The sequence below is a fragment of the Dicentrarchus labrax genome, unplaced genomic scaffold (assembly GCF_905237075.1).
Source record: "Dicentrarchus labrax unplaced genomic scaffold, dlabrax2021, whole genome shotgun sequence".
NCBI classification, from domain to species: Eukaryota; Metazoa; Chordata; class Actinopteri; family Moronidae; genus Dicentrarchus; species Dicentrarchus labrax.
This window is the reverse complement of record NW_026136714.1, coordinates 5,021,838-5,033,475: the sequence shown is the minus strand read 5'-3', so window position 1 is coordinate 5,033,475 and position 11,638 is coordinate 5,021,838. Positions and strand designations below refer to the sequence as shown.

General features: G+C 44.1%; 1 protein-coding gene and 1 long non-coding RNA gene across 3 annotated transcripts; one reads left to right on the top strand and one right to left on the bottom strand.

Annotated features, from left to right (window-relative positions):
- Positions 1–229: 229 nt before the first annotated feature.
- Positions 230–1,294, top strand: LOC127376581 (uncharacterized). Of its 2 annotated transcripts, XR_007887540.1 has the most exons (4): positions 230–329; positions 425–466; positions 559–664; positions 814–1,294. It is a non-coding gene; the product is annotated as an uncharacterized LOC127376581 (long non-coding RNA). The 2 variants fall into 2 exon arrangements; XR_007887539.1 differs by having other exon boundaries at positions 559–1,294.
- A 96-nt stretch (positions 1,295–1,390) lies between these two features.
- Positions 1,391–10,729, bottom strand: rgmb (repulsive guidance molecule BMP co-receptor b). The gene is made up of 3 exons (XM_051423585.1): positions 10,199–10,729; positions 5,578–6,125; positions 1,391–3,785 (listed from the first exon to the last, which is right to left on the bottom strand). The coding sequence occupies exons 1-3, from the start codon at positions 10,314–10,316 to the stop codon at positions 3,039–3,041; spliced, it is 1,413 nt and encodes a 470-aa protein (XP_051279545.1). The 5' UTR covers positions 10,317–10,729; the 3' UTR covers positions 1,391–3,038.
- Between the last annotated feature and the right edge of the window lie 909 nt (positions 10,730–11,638).

Sequence of the window (11,638 nt, the reverse complement as noted above, 5' to 3'; positions counted from 1 at the left end):
CCTCCTCCATCTTTTAGGTGGGGTAGAGGGAGGTGTGCTGGCATCTCTGGCCCCTCCAGTCCACCTGTCGGGTGAAAGGCTGGGTTGGACCCTGCTGGTCTGTATGGTGAGTGACTTCAGAAGAGGGCGCCTAGAAGTCAGCTGGAGATCACCATCAGAGGGCCAAATATCCAGCACACCATACAGGTTTGCTGTAAACAGGAAGCACCGTGGCCAGAACGCAGTGGCCATCATCACAGTGGCAACAGGTGACTGGCCATCGTACAGTTGCTCCATGAGTCACAGACGACACCCAAAAGTCACCAGGAGACGCTGCATAACCTCATCAGGTAGGACTGTAGCCGCTCATGAGTAAATTATACCAGAGTCTCAGATTTGATTGTCATTTCTACCCACAAATATAAGACTTTTCTCTTCATTTCAGGTCATCAAGACAAGATCTGGGATCAATATAAAGAAACAGAAGGTACATTTTAATTGCTGGCAAACAATTAAAACAATCTTTGTGATTCATACAGATGTTGTTCCTTATGTTGGTCTGTGTGGTTTGACCTCCAGATGTTGTTGTGTGGACAAACACAGTGGTTGTCATCGTTATGAGGCTGCTTCTCATGAAGATCATCGTCTTCAATGTTCTGATGACCACTTACATTGTTATTAAGTGGTAAGAGACTTAAATGCCATCAGTGTAGCATAAACCACAGAAACATACAAACATAAGGCAAATGTGCATGAGCATGACTAAATGTGTTTTTGATCACCTTCATGTTTAATATGTTTAATCTAGCATAAGATTTGAATGTATTTTTTCAGATGTTTGCAAATGAAAGCCTTCTGATGCACCGTGTGACCTTGAAAAGAAAACCAACCCAGAGAGGGGAACTGTTTCTTGTCTGAAGTCTGCGCAGTGAGGATTTCTGCACTGGAAGAAGCTGAGCATAGTCCGCCTTTGTGGTTGGCTTTATGATACTGGTACTGTGAGCTTTGCGTTGGAATCTCATGAATTTACTGGGAAATTATCCACTGTCAGGATCACAGGAGTAGCGGGTCTCAAATGCTCCAAATCATTTGTCGCGCCTCTTTCAGCCTCTTTCTCAGTGACATCCCAGGTGTTGCTGACTGTGGCAGTTGGTGTTTGTGAGGCCAAACCTGGTATCTGATCGAAACCTAACCTCAGACAGATGGGTTAGTGCACATACTGTTATATATGTGTTTGTGAGAAGATCTGTGTGTATTCTTACTCATCTTTTCATTTCATATATATCTTGAATTACTAAAAAGATTGTAGGGAAAACTTAGCTCAAGGTTTTTGGAAATTTATAAATAAACATTTTTAGTAACCTGTTTTGCTTTTTTATATTCTTGTGAATGTGACATTAACAAAGGGAAGTAAACTTGGACCATTTTGACTTTATTGTTTTTTTAAATAAAACACTTGCACACAGTTTTTTTCCTCATGTTTTTTTTTTGAGCGCCTTAAGTAACACACTGACATAGCAACAGAGCACCACTAGGTGGCAGTACAATCACATCTGACATTTTTTTAAATTATTATCCAACAGCAAGAATATGGAGCTTAACTTCCTCTACAGGACACTACGTTCATAAATAAGTTAAGTATTTCAACATTGACCAGCCACTCTTCACCAAACTGACACTCACACATGATCTAAGAGATCACAATGCCAAAAAACTGAGATTAAGCTTATATGGCCAACTAAATGGGGCATAATTATACAGAATGTTACATGTTAAAAAGGCTCATAGTGTTAAGGGTTGGCATTTCTATCAGGTGTCGAATGGCATACCACAACGCACTGCTGAAGCACATGTCTCAGCAAACAGTGTGGTAAAGTTTTCTCAGTCATTTGCAGTGTTTTGTCTACACTCCAGTATCTTACACGTATCCCAGTAAGGAGCAGCTCGTCAATTCTGGCAGTAGGAGTAAAGTAAGTAAGTAAGTACAGTAGCAACTTTGAAAACAGAGGAGGGAGTGTGAGGAGGAGGAGGGTGCTGGTTTGGTGGTGAGTTATGATTTCCTTTGTACATGAAAACCATACGTTATCTGTCTTTGGCTCAAATGAACACAACAAAGAATACGGTGAGCAACATACACAAGCCGGTATCATCACAGCCTCTTGGCAAAAAGGATTTTCAGAGGAAACAAAAACACATCCAAACATGTCATTAACTGGTAAAAAAAACAAACAAAAAAAAAACACTGATGCAGCCACACACTTGCACATATTTGAAATCAGGACCAAGGAAAAACAACAAATTTATACAGCAACAAAATAGTACTGATGGCATTTGCTGTGACAATATTCATAATACATTCAAAAGAGCACGACTCACATTGACTTAAAATGACACGCTGAGTCAAATCAGCTACTGGAAGAATGATGCATTTTAACAAAAATGGCAGCTCCAGACTTGTACTTTGAAAGGACCAAAAATCTAATCATAGATAGTCTCCAGCCATCGAAGAATTTGGTGGAGGACAGCAAGTGAGAGGAAGAAACACTGATGTGGATTTGTTAAAAAAGAAAAAAAAAATCTAAATAAAGTGCTTCTGTTAAAACAAACATCCTCTGTCTGAGGTATTAAAGAAAAATCACATCAAATGACACAAAAAAACAACTCTACGCCATTACACTGTGCACTGAAGACAAGCTATTTACAGTTTGGAGTGTATATCCACACACTCAATTTCCCCCCACACAGGTACGTTTGTGTCATTGTTAAGCGTCCTATCCAAAGATGAAGATAGATTGCGAAAGCCATCATCACATCTCCTGTGTTATTCCCCAGAGGGCTGATTCTGCGGGGTGAGATGCAGTTAGTGTTGCCAGTGTCTCCTGGGCCCACTGGGAGCTCTGCCACCTCTTCTACAAAAACTAGTTCCCAGTAACTGTCCAGCCTGCTGTTTCCTCTCTACAATGTAGAGGAATCAGTGCTCAGTATCAGTGCTCAGCAAAAAAACTCTCTCTTCGAATACACAAGCCCACACACACACACACACACTCCCACTCCCTCTCTTACATCGACGCCATGCTCAGAGCACACAGCAGGAGCAGAGCAAGCCGTGTGATAGGTTGAGAGGTGGAGGTGGCAGAGCCGCGAGGGTAGATCCTCCATCTCTCCCGGTGCGGGTGAAGACTCTCCAGGTCCTTCATGGCGCTGTATGCCGCCACTGTGAAGTTAGCGTCCCCTGTGGTCAGAAGATCAAACACGCAGGAGTGGAAATAAATGTCCTGCACCTCCAGCTGCTCCCTGCAGCGTTCCTTCGCCCCCTCCACACCGAAAACCTGCATGGCACCGTAGGGGGATGCTTGTGTCTGTAAGGAGTAGCTGGGCCGACGCCGATGCTGAAGCTGTAGGCCGAGTGCAGGAGGGGAAAGTGGCAGGGGAAGATGCCCTGCCTGGTCAATGCGTTCTCCGCTGGGGCAGCCATTCAGACAGAGCTGCAGGTCCTGGGTGGCATCATAGGCCTGAGCCAGCTCCTCTGGGATCCGCACTGCTAGGGTCAGGTAGCGGCCCAGCTGGCGAACGATTACAGTTACACCAATGTAGCCAGCGTATAGCTCCACGTGGCGCCCAGGGCTGCGCTCCGAGATCCACAGAGCCCGGACCTTTCCAGATGCACCGTCTGCTCCAGTCGAAGTGTGGATGGGGTCTCCACTGCTCACAGTTCCATCATCAAAGGCAGCAGGAAGGTTGTCTGTGACTGCCTGGTAGACCCTCTGGTCTGTACAACCCTCATACGGCTTAAAGATGATGGTGATCTATAGAGAGGGAGCATCAGATAAGTTGTCGAGATATTTGAAGTTTAGTGTGGTCAGTGAATTTGAAAATGCAAGAATTGACAGGCAGGCAGTTACAGAGTTAATTCATTAGATACAGGACAGACACTTTCACCAAGGAGATGGGTAGAGCTGAAAGAATAAGTAAATTAATCAATTACTGTGATGATTTGCTGCTTTTCTTAGTCATATATGATAGTCAATGAAATATCTTTGGGATTTCGACTACTTGTGAAAATGTGATGGTAATTTTTCCCAATTTTTGGGCATTTTACAGGAATCAGCTGATTCATAAAATAATCGAAAAACTCAACGAAATTGAAAATTATCATTAGTTGCAGCCCCAATTTGTGTATTATCTGATCAAGACTAACTGCAACTGCTTTGATAACAGATTCTCTGTTTTGTGTGGTTGTAAATTGGGAAGGTTCTGGACTATTTCTTTATTTTAAAACATTTTATAGACTAAACCATGAATCAATTAATTTGGGAAAATCACCAGATTAATTGATAATGAAAACTATCATTAGTTACAGCCCTAGAGATAAGGTAAAGGGTGTCGCTCAGTCTCTCCCTCACACACACACACTCACTCACACACACACACACACACACACACACAAATATTAACATTCACCCGTTACACAGGTTATTGACTCTCATTTGTGAAATGACTAAATGACTTTTTAACAAGTTGTAATTTGACACAGCTATGCAAACATGCTGGCACATGCACACACATATAAAACACACAGGGCTCCAGTGGTGAGTGGAGGCAGCGGTGGATACAGGGTGTGGTGTGAGCATTACGGTTAGCACTAGCATCATAGTTCCGGTGAATGGCTGCTTTGTTCACATGACAGCCGTGAGGAATGAGGCCTGGCAGGCCATTAAGCCTGGAGGGCTGTTAATGTGTGTATGTGTGTGTTTGGGTGTGTGTGTGTCCCTAATAATCGTGACTAATAACTTGCCCCACCTCTGACACAAGGTCAAACCTTCAGCTCCACAGTGTAGCAACCCTACAATTTGCTTAATGTGTGTGTTTCAACCAACGTGTGCATTACTAAGTGTATGCATGGGTGTGTATGTGTTTTAATAATTAAAGCTATCGACTAAGCTAGAGAGGGCAGATCATCGAGGGAAACATCAACATAGCTTCTTTAACACCACAAAGATCACCTTGTGTGGCTCATTCTCCATTTGGTGATGTGTGTGTGTGTGTGTCTTTTTTGTCATTAAGGGATAAGGACCTTTAACACACATAGTGCTTTAAGCTGAGTGCAGTTGAAGGAGTGCTACTTATGAGACAGACACACACAAATGCTTGCAAACACACACATAAGTAAACAGTGGGTCCTTTCACACTTCTCATTCCATGTTATTAGAGGTCAGGCTATATGCAGCCATTAACCAAGTTAGGTTGCTTAAGTCACAAGAGATAAGTTACAACATTGGGCTGTTTGCCTCACACTTGTGACTCTGAAAGAGAAAAATAGAGCAGGGGTGTTTTCCAGCCTCACATTGATAAGATTTCTTACTCTGAGGCACAGAAAAGAAACTTAGAGGTCATTATAGAAAATGCTTCTTGCTCTAACGCGCACACACACACACACACACACACACACACACACACACACACACACACACACACACACACACACAAATAAACTAGATTACACCAGCTGCTCTCACTTAGGAAACTCTTTCAGCCTTAATAACATCAAATTAGACCACAAAAAGCACATTTCTCTCTGCTCCCCAGTTCTCGTCTCACCTTATTGGTTGCTGTGGCACTGGAGCCAGGTACCACTGGAACATTAGTGACCTGTACCGACAGATAGTCATTATCGATGAGAGGCCACGCCCCTTCCACCTTACAAGTCTGGAAGCTGTCCTTAAATGTCCTCAGGTGTGGGTCCCCGAACAGCCCACAGAACAGGTACCCGGGCTGTGATTGACCGTGGCTGTGGCTGTGAGTATGGGAGTGTGTGTGCGCGTGTGAGTGCGTGTGAGCGTGCTGGGTGCGGCTGTGGTAGTTGCAGGGCTCGTGTTGGACCTCGGGGTGCGTGGAGGAAGTGGGCCCGTCTCTGGAGCAATTCCTCTGGCTCATGAGGTCGGAGATGCCCAGCACTGCCGAGTGGAAGACCAGGTTCCCCCGGCAGGACTTGGCTGTCCTCTGGGTGCAGGCCGAGTACGCGCGTAAAGCCTTGCAAAATTCTGTGTGAAAGCCATCCACGGCTGGCGTCAGATGGGAGGTCAGGGAGACAAAGTCGGTGGTGCACTTCTGGATACGGCACTGAGTGGTGGCCACCTGGCACTGACCTGGAGAGGACAGAGAGAGAGGTGCAGAAATATTGTTAACACAGTAATACTGATAGGTAACCAGCTTAATTGCCTGACAATTCAAGTATATACTACACTGAGAGCTAGACTTCACTCAAAATGCAAAGTTCATGTGAATACAGAAGACAACTAAGGTACGTAAACACCTTTGAAGTTAAACACATAATGCTACCGGCTTGTTACAATCCAACCTAATAAAACTGGAAAAAGAACAAGCCGCAGGTTGAAAGTCTTGATCAATCAGCAATGCCGCTCTGTGAGTGTAATAAACCTGAGGTGTAATAAACCAAAGAGCAACCAGAGAGAAAAGATAAAGAACGATTTCCCACAAGGAGTGAGATAATACTGCTTATATAGCCAGAGTGCACAGAACACATACAGTATTATAGACAGAAGGAGCCGGAAAATACAAGGTGTGTGGTCATTTTTTAGGGGTACTGTGTGTGTGATTCTGTGTAGCTTTAACAGAGAAGATACACAACCAAAAATACATATTTATTAAATATAACAATTGTCACTTTAGTGTTGGTTTACAGCTATAACAATGAGCACCAGAGAAAATGCAATCCAATGCATCCATAGAGACAGATTATTCTGTCCTCGTATACCCATTAGGAACAAATGTCTTGGTCCGAAATTGTCCCTGATGTTTTATCTATTGCTACATTTCTGAATGTAACAAGGGTCAAACCAGCCTTTTATATCATAGATCATCAGAGAGAGAGGGAGTTAGAGCGAGAGTGAGAGATTAGAGACCAGACCTAATGCATCAGTCACAGCGTGCTCCTATTAGATTAGGCCAGAGAGAGGCTCTGCAGTGTATGGGCAGCTGCACACACACACACACACACACACACACACACACACACACACACACACACACACACACACACACACACACAAATAGCTATCCTGGAAAGAATGCTGGTTGTGCCTCCGTTAAACACATACAGACTTCAGATGGTGGTATGATCTCTTAATAGCCAAGCAAAAGCAGAACGTACTTGTTTTTTCCTGAAACAAACAGATTCCCTTGATGTCACACCATCACTTAACAACCGTAAGTTGCCACTAACACATAAAAACACACACGAGCAAACAGCACATTCCAGCTCTTCTTGGTACATTTATTTGATTTTGGGGCATGACGGAGTTGGGCGCCACCATTTGGGGGCAGTAGTGCTCTGAGTTTTACAAATCAGGGTGCAGGTATAGACCCCCACTCACACCATGCTTCAGAATCTCTCTCCTGCCTGTTAAATACTGACACCAACCCACAGACACACACACACACACACACACACACACACACACACACGGCTGCCTTCCATGCCAACCACCACTGTACAGACGGTCTGAGGACTGAGGACACATTGTGTCTTTGACTGGCGCACCAACAGCCTCCTGCTCTCCCTCCTATCTGCCCTGCAGTACCTAAATACCGCTCCCAATCTAATCAGAGTGGGTTTATTCTCTTTCGAAGAGTATCGGAATCATGAGCTGCTCTAAAAACACACAAAAGCACTCATTCACTGACATGTTACCAGCAGGGTGACGTAGCGAGAAGGGAGTCGACCCTGTAACTGAAGAACTAGGGGTTCAAACCACTGACTTATATAAAGGTTAAAACCTTTCTGACAACAAGCGTCTGCTTAAGTTTCACACAGGCTCCTATTGCACTGCTCTATAGCTGACCCTGCACTCTGGAGATTGCATCAAGCAAAAAGAACATTTTTGAATGATGATTAATAATATTCTGAAACAATATCAAAGTACAATTTTGATAATTCCATTCTTCAAGGCTTTCCATGATCTCTTTTTTGTGCAGCCGTCGTCCTTAGTGCCCTTTCTACGCATGCATAGCTGTACTTTCAAAAGAGAAGCCAATCTATGCATATAAATAAGCAATTTGTGGTAGTCGAGGTGATGAATACCAAATTGACTTGAAAATATTTTAAAGAAGAGAATAAAGAGCTTCTCATCTTAAGAACTGATGAACAAGGGCCGCTCACACATCCAGAGCCTGGTTTGTTTCATCCCCTGGGGTAAGTATCCAATATAGACACAATAAAACAACCAGCAATGCCCACACCACTCCTTCCATGTCCTACCACAATATTAACCTATCTTTTTTCACTCCATCCCCCTCTCACAGCTGCCTTTATCATCTTTTCTCTCAAGCCTCAGCTGTTGTCAGATTTTGTTTTCCCCTGCTCAACTCATTTCCCCCCATCAGCACTGTTCCGATATAACACTATTCTCGCCTTCAGCCCTCTCTGTCTGAATCCCTGGTTGGGTCTCCTCACCCCCTGGTCATCTCTCTCTTCCCTGCATCCTGCAGGCACCCTCTTTTCTATCAGACAGAGGTCAAAAGATCCACCAGCTGAATCTCTCAAGCTTGGTTTAGCGATTCTTAGTTTCCCTATCCGACAGCCTTCAACTTCTCTGATCTCCAGAGATCAGAAAAAGGATCTACTGGGATCATCTCTTAAGCGAGGGGGGAATGGCCTGTGAAGTGCTTATTGATCACCTTGTTGTGTGCACTCTCTCACACACTGAGCTCAAATCACACAAACAGCCCTCCAAGCTTAGAGATACAAAGCTTTACAGGAGATCACTACAGCGTGCACTCTTTCTCTCTCTCGCCGAGACACTCAGAAGTGCGAACAATAGTCAACAACTCAGACATTCCTGCCTCCCCGTCTAAACAGACACATGGAGCTGAACGGCCGGAGCGACAATGAAATGTGGCTAAATTCCTCGAAATGTACAAGTTATAACAAATAAAACTCTTCTGTTTGGCTAAACAGACTAAATAATACATTCTTTCCAGGTGACGCATGTGTAGCAAAAGGTGCCAAGAGGGTCTTTAATGTGAAGTGGGTCTCTCTGTTCCCACCAGGCTGTGTGCAGAGGCGGTTTTGTCCCGCTGCCTGAGCCGTGTTAAACTAATTACTGGAGGTGTGACTGCTCAACAGACAGCCGCCACAACAGCCGACCCCCTGCACACACAGCAACACACACACACACACACACACAGACTTGGCCCCCCTAAAAAAGCTGGTTTCTGGAAAGAGAACATTATGCTGCATTTTATACTGAATGAGGGGGTTAAAAATGCATCTGTGTCTTCACCAGACTTAACCTGATGAATTTAAAACCAACAAGCAATGTGGTAATTAAGAGGTTAGTAAATCATGACCTCTGTATAGCCACAGAAAAGAAGTCATATAATCTTTTTGTGTCAATAATCCATACAATCACCTTATTATGCTATTAGTGAAAAGACTTTTCTTTTGTTTAATTCTTTGTTTCCCTTTCTGTCCAGCATTTGGCTCAGACTGTGAGTTTCTGCTTTTCAAACAACCTTGAATACAAGAAATTTTTGTTCAGCAAAAACATAATTTTATGCTTTTTCATTTAAAGAGTCTACCTTGTGTAACTTTAATCACTTTGATATTACTTCTTATCAGGCATTTTATTAATTTGCATCATGCAACTGGACATAAATGATTTCCCACAATAGGTTTAGTCAGATTTACAGCACAGTACAGCCCTGATCCTAACTTTCAGGATCAGATTTGCACTTGGATAGATTCAGATTCTTTCAATAGTGCTCGGAGTAAAGCTGTAATCTGTTATATATGGACATGAGGAGAGGTAGTCACCCTCTCTTCCCTTCTCTTCCCCTCCTCCATGAGCCATTAAGGGGCAGACAGGAGAATGACGGCCCAGGAGAGAGGAGGAGAAACTCGATCCGTGCTCAGACTGCTGCACTGCCGTTGGAGAGAGAGCCATTGTCAGGCAGCACTGGGCCCAACACAAGGATCGACCATACAATGATTACAAACGCTTAATAACTAATAAAGTATCTCTGCTCCCTACTAAATGCAACAGACTGAACAGAAATGTTGTTACTGTGGTTGCAGTTGGCGCAGCGCACAGCAATTAGTGTGAAATTGGATAACAAAGTGCGTAAAATTACAGATTTGTTGCGATCATGACCGACAGACACACTAGTTGTTGAGCAGTGTTGAAGTGTAGTTAGTTACCTATGTGAGCGCCGCAGCAGAGAGCGATGATCAGCAGCAGCAGTGGCCGGAAGCGGCGCACCAGAGACGGGGAGGCGAGGCGCTCAGCCCCGCGGCAACAGCATCCGGCTCTCCCCATCCCCGTCCATGCAGGGCCAGGAGGGGAGAGTGGACAGACCTCCAAAGGGCAAGGAGGGGTGGTGTCCAGGCCTTCTCACTTCTCCTTTTTCTTCTTCTTCTTCTTCTGCCCCTTCTGCCTCACTCTTCTCTCCTTCCTCTCCTCCTCGGGTGCGCAGGGGCATTAAAACACAGCTGCTCCGCGGAATGCAGGGCGGAGGGAGTGGAAAGGCAAAGAGAGGAGGAAAACAAAGTGCAAGCACAAGTCACCCCGCCGACACTTTTACTTTTTCCCTGTACAAATCCACACCCCACGTGATTTAGGTGCGCTCCCTCCGCGGTCGGACTTTAGCCTTGATTGTGATCACTCTGTGCTCTCCTCTCTCGTCCCAAACACGCACAATCACATCTCTCTCTTCCTCACCAGGCCGGGGTTTCTCCTCCACTCCTCCCCTTTCACTTTCTCCTCCTCCTCCTCTGCCCCTCCAACAAATCAATAGAGAATCAACCAAACCCTGCTGGCGGAAAACCCGCCTACCACGACTTTCTCTCTCTCTCTCTCTCTCTCTCTCTCTCTCTCTCTCTCTCAACACACACACACACACACACCCTCTCTCCCTCTCTCTCTCTCTCACACACACACACACACACACACACACACACACACACACACACACACACACAGAGTGAGAGAGAGAGAGAGAGAGAGAGAGAGAGAGAGAGAGAGAGAGAGAGAAAGCAGTCCACAAAATAATGAAGAGGCCGGAGATAAAAGTTGTAAAACGCTGGTAAGTTGCTATTAAATCACAGCGTATACCGAAGAGAATAATGGGTTTCCGATGCAGTGCTGCCATTTGTCAGAATGAAAGCTGATCGAGACAAACCAGAGCTCCTTAGAGATCACCATAATTCTTTATATGTTTCCCCCCCTTGCTAAAGTATAATAATAATAATAATAATAATAATAATAATAATAATAATAAACTTAAACTTCTTTACAGTGTTTTCAAGAGACACAAGCAAAAGAACCCAGAAAAAGAGAACAGTTATTATTTAAATGTAAATTTGACATTTGACAAAACATTTTGAGCCCCCCGGACACCAAAAAAAAAAAAATAATCTAAATATATTAAAACCAAAATAATACCTCAATCTGAAGAGTGTATGATGACTTGCAATACTCAATACTGACTGCTGATAACTTTTAATGCAGGACTATCCCTCGTTTCCCTCGCTGCTATGAAGTTAATGTGCTGCATCAAGCCTTTGATTTCTTTGATCCGTGGACCAAATGAGCTGATATTTTGTGGGAGAAATTGCCATTAATTGGTGGGTGTTCACTAT